General features: G+C 44.6%; 1 protein-coding gene across 2 annotated transcripts in view; it reads right to left on the bottom strand.

Moving 5' to 3' along the window:
• Positions 1–18,116, bottom strand: part of LOC126455553 (cubilin-like) — a 686,613-nt gene that overhangs the window by 28,106 nt on the left and 640,391 nt on the right. For both annotated transcript variants that reach the window (XM_050091307.1, XM_050091309.1), the window contains exon 11: positions 12,235–12,448. In XM_050091307.1, the coding sequence (XP_049947264.1) occupies positions 12,235–12,448 (214 nt within the window). The remainder of the gene's footprint in view (positions 1–12,234; positions 12,449–18,116) is intronic.

The following is an 18,116-nucleotide window of genomic DNA, read 5'->3' as shown; positions in this document are numbered from 1 at the left end:
CTCCATACAAATACTTTCAGAAACGACTTCCTGACACTTAAATCTATACTCGATGTTAACAAATTTCTCTTCTTCAGAAATGCTTTCCCTGCCATTGCCAATCTACATTTTATATCCTCTCTCCAAATAGCAAAACTCCTTTAGTACTTTAAGTGTCTCATTTCCTAATCTAATTCCCCCAGCATCACTAGACTTAATTCGACTACATCCCATTATCCTTGTTTTGCTTTTGTTGAGGTTCATCTTATATCCTCCTTGCAAGACATTGTCCATTCCGTTCAACTGCTCTTCCAAGTCCTTTGCTGTCTCTGACAGAATTACAATGTCATCGGCGAACCTCAAAGTTTTTATTTCTTATCCATGGATTTCAATACCTACTCCGTATTTTTCTTTTTTTTTTCCTTTACTGCTTGCTCAATATACAGATTGAATAACAGCGGGGAGAGGTTACAACACGGTCTCACTCCCTTCCCAACCACTGCTTCCCTTTCATGCCCCTCGACTCCTATAACAGCCATCTGGTTTCTGTACAAATTGTAAATAGCATTTCGCTCCCTGTATTTTACCCCTGCCACCTTTAGAATTTGAAAGAGAGTATTCCAGTCAAAATTGTCAAAAGCTTTCTCTAAGTCTACAAATGCTAGAAACGTAGGTTTGCCTTTCCTTAATCTTTTTTCTGAGATAAGTCGTAAGGTCAGTATTGCCTCACGTGTTCCAACATTTCTACGGAATCCAAACTCATCTTCCCCAAGGTCGGCTTCTACCAGTTTTTCCATTCGTCTGTAAAGAATTCGTGTTAGTATTTTGCAGCTGTGACTGATTCACTGATAGTTCGGTAATTTTCACATCTGTCAACACTTCCTTTCTTTGGGATTGTAATTATTATATTCATCTTGAAGTGTGAGGGTATTTCGCCTGTCTCATACATCTCGCTCACCAGATGGTAGAGTTTTGTCAGGACAGGCTCTCCCAAGGCTGTCAGGAGTTCTAATGGAATGTTGTCTACTCACGGAACCTTGTTTCGACACAGATCTTCATGCCGTATCGTATCTCTCATTTCATTTTCATCTACATCCTCTTCCATTTTCATAATATTGTCCTCAAATACATCGCCCTCTATATACTCCTTCCACCTTTCTGCTTTCCCTTCTTTGCTTAGAACTGGGTTTCCATCTGAGCTCTGGATATTCATACAAGTGGTTCTCTTTTGTCCAAAAGTCTCTTTAATTTTCCTGTAGGCAGTATCTATCTTACCCCTAGTGAGATTAGCCTCTACATCCTTACATTTGTCCTCTAGCAATCCTTGCTTAGCCATTTTGCACTTCCTGTCGATCTCATTTTTGAGACGTCTGTATTCATTTTTGGCTGCTTCATTTACTGCATTTTTATATTTTCTCCTTTCATCAATTAAATTCAATATTTCTTCTTTTACCCAAGGATTTCTACTAAGCGTCGTCTTTTTACATACTTGATCCTCTGCTGCCTTCATCCCTCGAAGCTATGCATTCTTCTTCTACTGTATTTCTTTCCCTCATTCTTGTCAATTGTTCCTTTATGCTCTCCCTGAAACTCTGTACAACCTTTGTTTAGTCAGTTTATCCAGGTTCCATCTTCTTAAATTTCCACCTTTTTGCAGTTTCTTCAGTTTTAATCTACAGTATATAACCAATAGATTGTTGTCAGAGTCCACATCTGCCCCTGGAAATGTCTTACAATTTAAAACCTGGTTCCTAAATCTCTGTCTTACCATTATATAATCTACCTGATACCTCCTAGTATCTCGAGGATTCTTCCATGTATAAAAGTTTCTTTTATGATTCTCGAACCAAGTGTTAGCTATCATTAATTTACGCTCTGTGCAAAATTCTACCAGACGGCTTCCTCTTTCATGTCTTACCCCCAATCGGTATTCACCTAGTATGTTTCCTTCTCTCCCTTTTCCTACTCTCGAATTCCAGTCACCCATGACTATTAAATTTTCGTCTCCCTTCACTACTGAATAATTTCTCTTATTTCATCATACATTGCACCATTTTGATCATCATCTGCAGAGCTAGTTGGCATATAAACTTGTACTACAGTAGTAGGCGTGGGCTTCGTGTGTATTTTGGCCACAATAATGCGTTCACTATGCTGTTTGTAGTAGCTTACTCGCACTCCTACTTTTTAATTCATTATTAAACCTACTCCTGCATTTCCCCTGTTTGATTTTGTATTTATAACCCTGTATTCACCTGACCAGAAGTCTTGTTCCTCCTGCCACCAAACTTCACTAATTCCCACTATATCTAACTTTAACGTATCCATTTCCCTTTTTAAATTTTCTAACCTACCTGCCCGATTAAGGGATCTGACATTCCACGCTCCGATCCGTAGAACGCCAGTTTTCTTTCTCGTGATAACGACGTCCTCTTGAGTAGTCCTCGCCCGGAGATTCGAATGGGGGACTATTTTACCTCCGAAATATTTTACCCATCATCATTTAACCATACAGTAAAGCTGCATGCCCTCGGAAAAAATTACGGCTGTAGTTTCCCCTTGCTTCAGCCGTTCGCAATACCAGCACAGCAAGGCCGTTTTGGTTAGTGTTACAAAGCCAGATCAGTCAGTCATCCAGACTGTTGCCCCTGCAACTACTGAAAAGGCTGCTGCCCATCTTCAAGAACCACACGTTTTTCTGGCCTCTCAACAGATACCCCTCCGTTGTGGTTGCACCTACGGTACGGCCATCTGTATCGCTGAGGCGCGCAAGCCTCCCTACCAACGGCAAGGTCTATGGTTCATGCGGGGGACTGTCAATGGAAAGGTGGATATCCTGCTTTACTAATAACGCTGCACCGTCTTAGCCATCTACTCTATCTTCACTAATTACAAAGCCGCCCTGGATCGTGAACTATTCGGTATACTTTAACTAAGTTTCAGTGATGGCAAAAACGTCTCCTCTATTTTCCATACAATTTACTCGCTGCTGGTGGAGGAGCCGGGTTTACTGTATTAGAGGAGGAAATGGTGGAATCGGCAATGAATCCACTGGAGTCACCGTTCCTGACGTCTGCGGCGTCGTCGTCATTTCATGGGCTGACTGCTGTGCATCGTAGTTGGCAATGCTAATTTTTCCATTGAGTCGCTGCTGAGTCGGAAGAAGCTGCATTTCTGTACACTGTCTCGGAATGTTTGGGGAAGAAGTAACTGCATTCACATAAGGCCTATTGTCGAAAAGGCTACTGCTTGTCGAAAGGTAATATTATTGAGAGACATAATTTTGTTTATTTCATTGTGTTTGAGATACAATAGGGAGTTTCGAGAAAGGGTACTGTGACCACCGGCACAATGAATACAACTTGGTTGAGTGGCCCTAATACAGGCATCGCTTCTGTATGGGCCTAAGCTGTACGTACATTTTGTGCTCCTTCTGCACTGTTTGTTGCCATGTTTAAATTTCAAACAGTTATAGCACTATGAGACAGAGGGAACATACACTCCACTGGTCAGCGAACTCCGCGAATGCAAATAAACTGTGGTATCCGCTCTCATCTAAACGTCACAAAACAAACTGGTGATGGTTTTATTACCTTTTCCTCGTTCAGTTTATAATTTTATCAAATCGCCTGATTGCAAGAACTTGGCCGCAACACGTCATTTCCCTTAGGAATTCATCCTCCGTAAGGGAGTTTCCAACATTATTGATAATGCTTTGTTTAGTAGTGAAGAACTTCGGAATATAGGCCTCCAAATTTTCTTTGTCTAAGAAAGAATGTTGAACCAAGGCATTTGCAGTTAATGATAACACAGTCTCAGTTTTCATTCGGTTTTACCTTGCTGCAGTAATATTGACTCTGTGCTTGAATAATGAATCACATTCCTATCTAATAGCTTTGCCTAGTGCAAAGTGGAGTCTGCTTGTATTTCTGTCTACACTTTCAACAGCTGAGATGAAAGGCCCTCTGTCGGTAGCTGTGTGTAAGTTACAGGTAGGTGTGCGACGGTTCTTTCTTGGGTGGCACCGACACGTTACACTTCCTCCATTTCGTCTCATTGGTCGTCCTGCTCTTCCAACTCCTCCGTGCAGTCCTGTTAACGTCTCTGCGAAGGTTTCAGGCCTCTTTTTGTAGGTGCATTGTTAGGTAGAACATGTCTGGTGAGTCCGCGTTGTCGGGTGCCATGGCTGCGTCACTAACCACTTCACCGGTGGGTACATGAAGTGCATCAGTATCCATTGCGACGTTGCGTTGCTGATTTTGTGATGTTTATGTAGCAGGAGGAGGGATCCAGTTGCCACCATCCATGGTGGTGATCGCAGCGCAGCAGAAGTTCTAACGATTTGGCAGAGACTATGGAAGTATATCAGATAGGGATACGAACTGTCGCTGTTTACACTGCGTGATCACTAACCGAGCAGGAAGAGTTTACACCGTTGTAACGCACCGATGCGATCTCTTCCATATCTCGGAGCAAACTGCTTCTAAGCCTTCATTGTGACATACCACATGTTGGTCTTAAAAGGTGAAGAATCCAGCTTGATTTTCTAAATTTTTGAGCTTACTGCTACTCCCTTCTACCACCCAATAACTTCACTTTATCGACATGTTGGAAAAGATCAGTCGTTGACTGCATTAATTATATGCTCTTTGGCAGCATGTGTATCAACGTTTAGTAACATACATCGTTCTTTAGCTACGCAAGGGCCACTCGTCTCTTGGACTCTTGTAATGTCAACAGGCGCTTCTGAGACAGGAATTCACGTAGTATCTAAATCATGTCACAATTTAAAATGGGAAGATAACTCGGTTGCATTATTCAGACTGAAATTTATTCTCCGTTTATATTTCATGAACTTAATAAACGCCTATCAAACATAGTGTGTCTAAATACATTGTGTCTTGTGACTGTTAATCAAATACATATAAACGAGGAACGAGATTTGTTATGACGGCGAAATATAAATTTTATAGGTGTACTGGGAAGTGTTGGGAAGTGCTGGACTGGTCTCCTATTTCGCCTCAGAAAACACGAAAGACAAATGGTTAAAATCCGAGAACGTGCAGAGGAACAGAAAGGGAGTGAAACTACCTCGACGATTAAAACGGCGTGGGGGATCGAGACTCAACGTTGGGACGTTGCAGGGTAAAGTGCTCTGCCTACTGAGCTATACAGACGCGACTCACAACCCACACTCACAACTTTACTTCCGTCAGTACCGCATCTCCCACCGTCCAAACTTTACAGAAGTTCTCCTATGTACCTTCAGAGACAAGTATTCCTGGAAGAAAGGATATTACTGTGATGTGGCTTAGCCAGAGCCTCGGTCATTTTTTGCAGAATGAACTCTCACTCTGTAATGAAGTGTGCAAAGGGTACCCGTGGTCTAAGGGCTCCTCTTTAAAATACGCTACGATACCTTGGAGCTGAGAGGAGGCGGCCCCGGACTCATAAACGTGAGGAACAGGCCTGTGCGTGCGATCCAACGCTAGTGGAGATCTGAGCACGTCACCTTAATTAGGGCTATGATCAACGAAACGACCCAGCGTCCATTCACTCTCTCCACCAGTCAATATTGGCCACATCACGCGACCGCTCGCACACCTTCGGCACATATTCAGCGATTGCAGCTACGACCAAGAGAGTTTGCCGGAGACCAGCCCACAACGAAAGACGTATGTCGAAGCTTCCTCTAACAACTTCGCAATGTGGCCTAACGAAAGTACCCGGCGATACAGTGATAGAGAATACGGAGAGGGATTTATCTTTCCACTCTCTCGCTACAGAGCTACGTGAGTTCTGGTATGTGGTGGTAAACGGCAAATTGGCAAACCGTCAACGACTTCACTCTGTTCACCTGGTTGACACGCCATTATGCCCCCACTGCGCGGTCGTCGACTCAGACGAGCATATTTTGGTTTGTGGAAAGGCAATCGACTGTTGGCTTCTCATGAAGAAAATGCTGGCCCTTTTATTGCGTATGACACATGTTGCGACCAGAGCTAACGACCAACTGTTCCCTGACAAAGTATTATTTTCCGCCGCCCAGACAATTTCCGTAAACTGGATAAAGGATATGACGACGTGTTATCTATATCGCGAAGACGACATAGACGTCTGGCACATACTGCAAGAGTAACATATTACCTTGTGGTGACACGTAAAATACAGTAGATGTTTTTCCAATTACTTGGGTTTCTTATTCATGGACCCTCCGACCAGCTGGGGTGTTCCGGGTGTGAGAAGTGAAATGAGAAGATGCTCGACGTTCAGGAACTAACATTCATTCCTGATGTACTCAGAGGACTATATAATGTTTATAACTTTGCGAAGAACCGACTTGGATACACACCAACTGGACCATTTTAGGGTCCTGTTTTAGTTTTGTTAGTGAATTCTTTAAATCTAGATGGCATTGAGAGCCGTTTCACGTTTGGTTGAATTACAGAGCAACTTTAGGTTCTGTATGTTGTGTTTTGCACCTATAGAAAGGCCGGCCGCTGTGGCCGAGCGGTTGTAGGCGCTTCAGTCCGAAACCGCGCTGCTGCTACGGTCGCAGGTTCGAATCCTGCCTCGGGCATGGATGTGTGTGATGTCCTCAGGTTAGTTAGGTTTAAGTAGTTCTAAGTCTAGGGGACTTATGACCTCAGATGTTAAGTCCTATAGTGCTCAGAGCCATTTGAACCGTTTGAACCCATAAAAAGCAAAAATAAATTTCTGATTAGCACTCAAAACGTCGTCGGTCCCGGGTTGGAACTCAGTCACTGCTTAAATTTTTAATACAAATCATCAGCATTGGCGACCGAAGATATCCGCATCATAAGTTACCCTCATTCTGTCAACGCTTTCTCAAAGAGAGAGGAGAGTCTGCACCTCGTGGTCTAGTGGCTGGAGTTGTTGCGTCTAGTTCACAGTGGGCCGGGATCGATTCCCGGCCGGGTTGGAGATTTTCTCTGTCTGGGACTTCATGTTTGTGCTGTCATCATTACTTCCTTCTCCTCATCATCATCGTTCTTGCCAGTGGCTATATTATATTGAGAAAAATTTGGACCACGTAAAAATTGGGACTTTTTACGGGTGCTGATGACCGCGCAGTTAAGCGCCCCACAAATCAAACTATCATCATCATTAAAGAGAGAAGGAGGAGCGGACAGAGCTTCATGGCACTCTCTGGCCCTTGGGATGGGAAAGTGCTTCCAAAGATTGAAGAATCATAAATGATCAAAGGCATTACGATGCAGAAGGCAATAGAAACCACCGCATAGAGACACATAATCTGTATCCACAGGGTATGTGGCACGTAATGAAAATGCGTCACGATGATATCTCCATTGGCAAAAGATTCTGGAATAGTCCCTTATTCGGATCTACGGAAGGGGACTGCCAAAGGGAAGGTGACCATGAGAAAATATTGCTTAACCAACGGGAGGATAACGTTCTACGAGTCGGAGCGTGGAGTGTCAGATGCATGAACGTGGTAGGCTAGCTAGAAAATACGAAAGGAGAATGGCAATGCAAAGGCTCAATCAAGATACAGTGAGGGTTAATTAAGTTAAATGGAGAGAAGACAAGAATTTGTGGTCAGGTGAGAATAAGGTAATATCAACAGCAGCAGAAAATGGGATAACGGTAGTAGGATTCGTTATGAACAGGAAGCAAGGGCAGATAGTGTGTTACTGTTAGGTTATTCTCATCTGAATCGACAGCAAACGAACACAGACTACGATAGTTCAGGTCTACATGCCGACGTTGCAAGCAAAAGATGAACAGATAGGGAGTGTATGCGGATATTGACCGGGTAACGCAGTTCGTAAGTGGAAATGAAAAACTAATAGTCATGGGGAACAGAATGCGATTGTATGAAAAGGAGTAAAGAGAGGTTTACTGGAGAATGTGGGCTTGGTACTTGGAATGAGAGAGGAAAAGGACTAATTGAGTTCTGCAATAATTTCAGTTAGCACTGGTGAATACTACGTTCAAGAATGGCAATAGGAGGAGGTATACTGGGAAAAGGCCAGGAGATACGGGAAGATTTCAGGTAGATTACATCATAGTGAGACAGAGATTCCGAAATCAGATACTGGTTTGAAAAGTATACCCAGGAGCTGATGTAGACTCAGGTCACAGAGTAGTGGTGATGAAGAGGAGGCTGAAGTACAAGAGAATGGTCAGAAAGAAGAAATATGCAAATACGTGGGATACGGAAGTACTTAGGAATGACGAAACACGATTGAAGTTCTCTAAGGCAATAGAAACAGCAATAAGAATTAATTCAGTAGGCAGCAGATTGTAGAGGAATGGACATCTCTAAAAAGGGCAATAACAGAAAGTGGAAAGAAAAACATAGATACAAAGAAGGTAACTGCGAAGAAACCTTGGGTAACAGAAGAAATACTTAAGTTGATCCATGAAAGAAGTAATTACAAAAGTGTTCATGAAAATTCAGGATTGCAGACGTAAAAGTCTATTAGGAATGAAGTAAATACGAAGTGCAGAGAATCTAAGACGAAATGGCTGCACCAAGAATGTGAATAAATCGAAAAAGAAGAGATTGTCGGAAGGAGAAGCAAAACAACCACTGATATTAAACACAACGGTGGTATCATTAAGAGCGCAACGGGAATTCCATGTTACATTCAGAGGAGACTGCGTAAGTGGAAAGAATACATGGAAGGCGTCTATGAGGGTAAGATTTGTCTGATGTGATAGAAGAAGAAACAGATGTCGATTTAGAAGAGTTAGGCGACCAACATTAGTATCATAATTTAAAAGAACTTTGGAAGACTTAAGACCAAATAAGTCAGAAAGAATGGATAACATTCCATCAGAAATTCTGAAATCATTGAGGGTAGTGGCAACAAAACAACTATTCACGTTGGTGTGTAGAATGTCATCCATACAATTCCGCATATTGCGAGAGCTGACAAGTGCGAGAATTATCGCACAATCAGCTTAACAGCTCATGCATGTAAGTTGATGACAAGACTAACATGCAGTAGAAAGGAACAGAAAACTGTTGACGTATTAGATGACGATCAATTTGGCTTTAGGAAAGTTAGGCACCAGAATGGGAATACTGACGTTGCGGTTGATGATGGAAGCAAGACTAAAGGACAATCAAGACACGTTCATATGATTTATCGACCTGGAAGAAGCTTTTGACAATGTAAAATGGTGCAGATGTTCGAAATTCTGAGAAAGATAGGGGTAAGCTATAGGGAGAGACAGGTAATATACGTACAAGAACCAAGAGGGAATAATAAGAGTGGACGACCAAGATCGAAGTGCTCGGACTATAAATCTGTACATCGAAGAAGCAATGATGTAAATAAAAGAAAGGTTCAGGAGTTGGATTAAAATTCAAGGTGAAAGTGATTCGCTGATGACATTGCTATCCTGAGTGAAAATGAAGAAGAATTACAGGGTCTGCTGAATGGAAGGAACGATCTAGTGATTACAGGATATGGACTGAGAGTAAATCAAAGAAATACGAAATTAAAGAGAAGTAGCGGTAATGACTACAGCGAGAAACTTAACATCAGGATTGATGGTCACAAGGTATATGAAGATAACGAATTCTGCTACGTAGGCGGCAAAATAACCAATGACGGACGGAGCCAAGAGGACACCAAAAGCAGACTAGCACTGGCTAAAAGGCCATCCGTGGCCAAGAGCTGTCTGCTACTACCAAACACAGGCCTTAATTTGAGGAAGAAATGAAGTGTGTGAAAACCGGAACAGAAGTAAATCGAAGTATTTGTGATGGGGTACTACAGACTAATGCTGAAAATTAGGTGGATTGATAAGGTAAGGAATGAGGAGTTCTGCGCAGAATCGGACAGGTAAGCAATATTTGGAAAACACTAGCAAGAAGAAAGGACAGGAAGACAGGACATCTGATAAGCCGTCAGGGAATAACTTCCATGATACTACAGGGAGCTGAGAGAGTAAAAATTGTTAAGGAAGACAGAAACTGGAATACATCCAGCAAATAATTGAGGACGTAGATTGCAAGTGCTGCTCTAACAAGGGGACCCTCCATGCTGTAAATCGCGGATTTTGATGCGCTTCAAATATGTTACAGAGGCACTTACCCTGAGTATCTAAATATCCGTTTTTTTAACGACGGGCCTTGGTTTTTGAGAAAATCGATTTTGAATTTCATTGTGTGCTTTGTATACCCGTAACATAAGAGGTATACCGAGTAAGTGAGCGTAGCGCAGTGGTAGAGGCTAACGGCTACCGCGCTGGAGGTACAGAGTTCAAAGCCTGCTCGTCTACTTTAGTTTTTCAAAATCGACAGCAGTTTTCAATTTTATTTCAAATAACATCAACAAACAGAGTAAGGTGTGCGAAATTATAAAGATATATTCAGTTATTAATTTTTTTTGTCATACAATATCACAAAATCTTATTTTTCATCGTCCACATTGCTTGATGTGCCAGAACAATGTTGTGGCTGATACTTATCACAGAAACAACCGAAACACAAATTTTCGCAGCACCACACGCATTTTATGACAGCAACCGTCTTGCAGGCGTACGGTTTCATCATGAGCGATACAGGGAAACACAATTCTTTTGCATTCAAAAAGATTTCTCTTTCAACCGGTAATTTCGATGCGAACCATGCGTATCTAATCATGCGTTCAAAATTAGGTGCCTTGATATGATGTAGGATTAGCGACTGTAATTTTATCGAATCTTCCCTAGAAGCGATCTCCCTGTTGTCTTCCATCAGGTCGGGACCATTCTGAACAATTTTCATGAAGATTTTCACCTGTCGGTAAAAATAAACATCGCAGGGCTGGCAATAAGGAGTGCACATTGGTGGGACCACTTCTAGGGTGCAGGTGCTCGCCTTCCTTTCATCAGTGAATGTCGAAAAAAGTTGAATCGGTTTGCCCCCCCCCCCCCCCCCCCCCAACGAATCGATAATGCAGAAAAAAAATTTCTGTCCCACGTACGGAAGAATTACAAAACGTAAAAATTATTCGTGTGCCACTTTCGTGAACTTTCTGCATTTCGACTACATTTCTGTATTTCCCAGTTAATTCGTCTACTCGTTTTTGAACATTAGGATCAAATTTTCTGCACTGTCTTGAATACATAAAAAAACATACGGGAGCACGATTCGAACGCGGCACCTCCAGCGCGGTAGCCGTGTGCACCTTAGCCACTGCGCTACGCTGACTTTTTCGGGTTAGATGTAATGTTACGTCTATACACGGCACGCAAAGAACTTCAAAATCAATTTTCTCAAAAACCAAGGCCCATCGCTAAAAAACCGGATAGCCTGGTACTCAGGTTAAGTGCCTCTACAACATATTTGACACCGAACGAGGTTGCGCAGTGGTTAGACGCTGGACTCGCATTCGGGAGGACGACGGTTCAATCCCGCGACCGGCCATCCTGATTTAGGTTTTCCGTGATTTCCCTAAATCACTCCAGGCAAGTGCCGGGATGGTTCATCTGAAAGGGCACGGCCGACTTCCTTTCCCCATCCTTCCCTACTCCGATGAGACCGATGACCTCGCTGTCTGGTCTACTTCCCCGCCGGCCGGAGGGACCGAGCGGTTTTAGACGCAACAGTCTGGAAACGCGCGACCGATACGGTCGCAGGTTCGAATCCTGCCTCGGGCATGGATGTGTGTGATGTCCTTAGGTTAGTTAGGTTTAACTAGTTCTAAGTTCCTGGGGACTTATAACCTCAGAAGTTAAGTCCCATTCTGCTCAGAGCTATTTCTCCTTCCCCAAAACAACCCAACCCAACATGTTTGAAGCGCATCAAAATCCGTGATTTACAGTATGGAGGGTCCCCTTGTAAGATGAAGAGGGTGGCACACGAGAGGGATTCGTTGCGGGTCACATCGCACCTATCAGAAGACTGAGGACTGCCAATAAAAAAAAGGAACTGGAGCATCAATGTCGCATCCCGCATACGATCCGCTTCTGCATAGTGAACAATGTGGATATGATAACGAGCTTAATGGAAAGGGATATGGCTCTATCAAGTACTAACGTTAAAAACACCCATCGCCAGACTGGAGCAATCCATCAGTTCAGTTCACAGTCCTGAGGTAATAGCACTCACCAAACATGATGAGACTATTATGAATGTTTGACTGTAAATCACCGGCTTCACTTAATATCTGTTTAGGTGTGAAATTCGAAATTCAGTTACTTGCTGCAGAAATGTCGGCAGTGAATATTTGTTTTGGCAGGTATGAAGTGAGAGTGGGGTGGGATACTCACGGCTCCACGCCTTCGACGTCGAAGTAGTGGAATCGCACCGCGACCCTCTGTCCGGGCCGGCCGTGGAAGAAGTAGTGGCACTCGGTGTCCCGGGGGTAGAGTCCGGGGAAGTTGGGGCTGGAGAGCCGGCCCGCCGACGCCACGCTGCTGTTGAACGAGAAGGCGCACGGCCACGCCGACAGCTGCCGGCCGCCCACCGAGGACACGCCCAGGTCTGCGGCACGGCACGTGGCCACAGCCTCAGCCGAGCGGCTACACTGCACTGGCAGTTTCACTACTGTGTCATAACACACTGCAAGCAGATGCCTTCTGACAATGGCACAAGGTAAGTCACTGATTTTTAAATGCACACTATGTGATCAAAAGTATCCGGGCAGCCCCAAAAATATACGTTTTTCACATTAGGTGCATTGTGCTGCCACCTACTGCCACGTACTCCATATCAGCGACCTCAGTAGCCATTAGACATCGTGAGACAGCAGAATGGGGCGCTCCGCGGAACTCACGGACTTGCAACGTGGTCAGGTGATTGGGTGTCACTTGTGTCATATGTGTGTACGCGAGATTTCCACACTCCTAAACGTCCCTAGGTCCACTGTTTCGGATGTGATAGTGAAATGGAAATGTGAAGGGACACGTACAGCACAAAAGCGTACAGCCGACCTCGTCTGTTCACTGGCGGAGACCGCCGACAGTTGAAGAGGGTCGTAATGTGTAATAGCCAGACGTCTATCCAGACCATCACACAGGAATTCCAAACTGCATCAGGATCCACTGCAAGTACAATGAAAGTTTGGCGGGAGGTAATAAAACTTGGATTTCACGGTAGAGCGGCTGCTCATAAGCCACACATCACAGCGGTAAACGCCAAACGACGCTTCCCTTGGTGTAAGGAGCGTAAAGGCAGACATCTATCCGGACCATCACACAGGAATCCCAAACTGCATCAGGATCCACTGCAAGTACTATGTCAGTTAGGCGGTAGGTGAGAAAACTTGGTTCAAATGGTTCAAATGGCTCTGAGCACTATGCGACTTAACTTCTAAGGTCATCAGTCGCCTAGAACTTAGAACTAATTAAACCTAACGAACCTAAGGACATCACACACATCCATGCCCGAGGCTGGATTCGAACCTGCGACCAAAGCGGTCGCTCGGCTCCAGACTGTAGCGCCCAGAACCGCACGGCTACTCCGGCCGGCACGAGAAAACTTGGATTTCATGGTCGAACGGCTGCTCATAAGCCACACATTACGCTAGTAAACACCAAACGACGCTTCCCTTGGTGTAAGGAGCGTAAACATTGGACGATTGAACAGTGGCAAAACGTTGTGTGGAAAGAGGAATCACGGTATCCAATGTGGCGATCCGATGGCAGGGTGTGGGTATAGCGATTGCCCTGTGAATGTCATCTGCCAGCGTGTGTAGCGCCAACAGTAAAATTCGGAGGTGGTGGTGTTATGGTGTGGTTGTGTTTTTCATGGAGGAGGCTTGCAACCTCTGTTTTAAGTGGCACTATCACAGCACAGGCCGACATTGATGTTTTAAGCATCTTCTTACTTCCCACTGTTGAAGAAGAATTCGGGGATGGCGATTGCATCTTTCAACACGATCGAGCACCTCTTCAAAATGCACGGCCTGTGGCGGAGTTGTTACACGACAATAAAATCTCTGTAATGGATTGCCTACACAGAGTCTTGACCTGAATCCTTTAGAATACCTTAATACCTTTGAGATGTTTTGGAACGCCGACTTTGTGCCAGGCCTCACCGAACGACATCGATACCGTTCCCCAGTGCACCACTCCGTGAAGAATGGACTGCCATTCCCCAAGAAACCTTCCAGCACCTGATTGAACTCTTGCCTGCGGGAGTGGAAGAGGTCATCGAGGCTACGGGTGGGGCAATACTGTATTGAATTCCAGCATTACCGATGGGCGCCACGAACTTGTAAGTCATTTTCAGAAAGGGGTGCGGATACTTTTGATAACATAGTGTATTTGACCTGCTTCACAAGCCGATGTGTTATACACGCATGCACATAAAGTCTTGTGATGTTTTTCAGCTTGCTCGTGGAACAACGAAGTTTTTATTTTTAAAATGCCTTAAGATGCTTCTTACAGCTACGTTCGGGATGAACACTTTCATTTACCTTTCACTGAAGCACAATGAGCCTTCCACTGCACACACGACAAACATTCATACAATAATGCATCTCGCCCGATACCTTTCCTATTATGTCTAGAAGTGTTGCTACTGCAATTCGGATTCGAGTTCGCCCAATGTTAATAGAAGCGGAGACATATGGAGTTACTTGTTCCTTACAGCTCATCCCCCCCCCCCCCCCACCCCCCATCCCCACAAAAAATCACAACATATTGTAAGATCATGTGACTTCATTGTCTAATAGTTCAATTTGAGTTTCATACATCCATTACATTACGACCGATCTACCGCTGAGGCTGCGTATTGCCAGGAAATACTTTGATATACATACAGTGTCTTGTTGTAAAGTACCATTTTCGTCATGTTCTCGTAGTTGTGAAATGAATGAGCCAGCCAGCTGCCACAAGGAGACCCTACCGGCAACAGCATTAGCAGGTATCTTACAGTTGACGCAGAGGTTAACTTTTGCTTTCAGTACTCAAGATAAAACCAGTATGCCAATCTGGAGAAGTAAGGCTACTATGTCCCCGTAATTACCTCTTTTGCAAAGTTTACTACTGAAAATTTTCGCGCATTTTGGAACCAACGTGTTTCGCATAGACAAATGAGATGCGGAACTTTAGAGATAGCTCCCAAATAACAGACTTAAGCGTATGATTGGTTTCAGCCTTCCGCCCATGATGTTCAATTTTGCTTACATATAGAGGGATCACCTGCTACATAGTACGAGGTGAAACAGCTAAGACAGGTCCCACAATGGGAAAATACATTTCCTGACACGAAAAAGGAAGCACCCAGAGGATTTAGTAGGATGACAATGTCACTTCGTACACATGTACGCCATTTTATGATTAAAAACCGTATTTTACGCGGTAACCAGGCCTGGTAGGGTATTTAAGGGCCATAAAAAGATCAGTTGCTGAGTGATCACTGTGTAGAACACGGAGGTGCCTTCTACTCTTGTCAATCAGCGTTGTCAGCACTTGGAAGAGTTTGAAAGGGTCATTATTTCTGGAATCCGTTTCCGTGATTTGTCGGATCATACAGTAATCCACATTTGTAGGACATTAGTATGTGAGATTGGCGCGATGTAGGAGTGCTTGGGAACGTGAGGACAGGCATACCCTCTAAGGTTCCGATCGACTACCTCTGACCACCAAGGAAGGATAGCCGTGTTGTCCACCAAGCACGTTGTAGCCCCTTCGCATCTGCCATCTGAAAACAAGTAATAGGCCCCGTACAACATACTATATTATCCCACAGCTATGGTCAGAGTCCAGCAGCAACCGGACTAGGGAGTTAAGCTGTTAACACCATAAGCGGCTGCGTTAGGATTAATGCCGTGACCAGGAAGTATGGACAGATGATGAATGGCATCGCATTGTGTTCAATGATACATTGTGGTTCTTACTATCGCACATGACCATCGTCGGAATGTATGGCGGAAAGCTGTTTTGAAGAGGCACAGCAGTCTTGTTAGTCCTGGTGTCAAGGTATGGAGAGTCATCTGGACAATTTCGTCATTACTGAGAAAAATAGGACGCCACAATGGTATGTGATTTACATTCTGTGTCGCAGCGGCCGCTTATCAGTTAGAGGGCCCGCAAGGTGGACTGCCGACCTCCCTTCTAGAGCTCACATCGAAACATCGCCAGTGGATGTAAACAACTCTCCGCATAAACACGGAAGTACTTGGTGATAAATCATGCGAAAGAGATCCTCCAAACGGAATAAATGTGACAAGGTGTAGTACTCCGCCGAATTGGCGTTATAAGCACGCCGGCAGCTAGAAGAGCTCCGGCCAGTACCTATGCCGGTTCTAGCATAGTAGACACTCGCCGTAGCATTCAGGAAAATGTTTTATCTTTGTAATTGTGTAGAATAGTATTTTGGTTATTATTTTCTTTTCATTGTCTCGTACTCTTATCTGGCTTCTTGTTGTTCTTGCGTTTGGAAATTAGGGCACACCAAGAAGGCGTTTTAGTTGTAATGAAGTGTGTTCAGACTTGATTGTTAATTCTTTCCTGCCGACCGTAGGACACTACATTTATTGACGACAAGGATAAAAATTTGATTTTTTAACGAAATGGCCTTTTGAGAGGAACTTCTTCAGTCCTTGGTGGAAATTCTACAGCAGATTCAGGCAGCAGTCACAAGGTCAGGACTTCGTCCTCAGTCCCCCAGCATTGCAAGAGGTAGCTCGTAGAGTTGATTCCATTGTGTGTAAATTTAACACTTTGGACGTGGCTCCACCAACATTTCCAGCTTTTGATAGGTCTGTCGAACCATGGTCAAATTATGTCGAACGGTTGGAACAACAATTACTGGCACATGGGATCCACGACGAAAATCGATGTCGAGGTTTTTTTTTTTTTTTAAATTTTATAAGCGTCAGTCAGTCTACAGATGTATCGTTTAATTCAACTACTGAGCCCTGAGCAGACCCCTTGCTAACTCTGATTTACTCATATTAAAGGCTGCCTTTTTGAGTACTTTGACGCACAAACACACATCAACTCCGCCCGTCAGACTTTCTTTTCTTGTCTTAAGTCCCAAGATCAGACATATCGGGAATGGATTGCGACACTCCAGGGTCCCTCCCGCGCTTGCAAATTCCGGTGTGCCAATGTTGCTTGGAAGCAATCTCATCTCTTGATTCGCATTATGGTAGTGTTTCACGCACCAGACGAAGGTGTTCTGGCTGATATTTTGAAGTTACAGGACCCGTCCCTCGACACCTGTCTGCCGATCATTCGTGTGTTTGAATAGTCTCACTGGTTACAACAGCCGCGTCGTCTTGATCCGGCTGTCTTTGCGGCTCGCCAGTTGCCTAGCGCCAAGCTCTCGCTCCTTGTCGATCCGTTGGTACATAACGAGACAGAAAGCTTCTCGCCCGTTTTCCATGTCTGGACTGTTTCCGGACTCCCCAACTGTCGGAGTGCCCCCACCGCCGAGCAAGGTGCACGGCTTTGCAGCAGAACGGGCCATATCGCCGTTGTGTGTCAGGCTTTGCAGAAACATCACGTAGATGCCACGCTTCCTGCAGACGCACAGGCTCGTTACGAATCGTCACCTCAGGACCTGGAAACCTCGCATTCCATTAATGGACAAGTATTATTCATCATTTTCCAGTCGGGAGCCCGTTTTCTGCTTACCTTGGAGGCCACGCATATCCCGGTGGTCTTCCAAATTGATACGGCATCATCTGTTTCTGTTGTGGATGGTGCCACATACCAACGCTTGGGCTCGCCAGCTTTGTCCCCGTACACTCGCTCCTTGCGGAGTTTCAGTAATCACCCTACATCAGTCGACGGCGTTTTATCCACACAGATCTCTTACACGGTCGTTCCTTCACCACTCAGCTTTGGTGGTCGGCTCTCCCGGCGCCGCTAACCTTCTGGGTGTGGACATTTTCATCTGGGTTTGTGAGTGCAGGATGTTCAGGCGGTTTTGATCCCCTCCTCGGATACCAACCTCGTCCCGTTGTTCAGCAAATACGAAACGTTGTTCTCATCCCCCACATCAGGAGTGAAGGGATTCACCGCGCTTGTCCAGCTTCTTCCTTCTGCTGTCCCTCGTTTCTTTTTAAGGCCTACCCGGTCTCCTTTGCTCTCCGAGACAGGCTCCAGGTGGAACTTCCCCGCTTACAAAACGAAGGCATCCTTTCTCCCGTCGCGCACAATCGCTGGGCGACGCCTGTCGTGTTAGTCGAGAAGCA

The sequence above is a fragment of the Schistocerca serialis genome, chromosome 2, assembly GCF_023864345.2.
Source record: "Schistocerca serialis cubense isolate TAMUIC-IGC-003099 chromosome 2, iqSchSeri2.2, whole genome shotgun sequence".
Taxonomy (NCBI): domain Eukaryota; kingdom Metazoa; phylum Arthropoda; class Insecta; order Orthoptera; family Acrididae; genus Schistocerca; species Schistocerca serialis.
The sequence above is the reverse complement of the archived record's forward strand: the minus strand, read 5'-3'. Positions and strand labels throughout refer to the sequence as shown.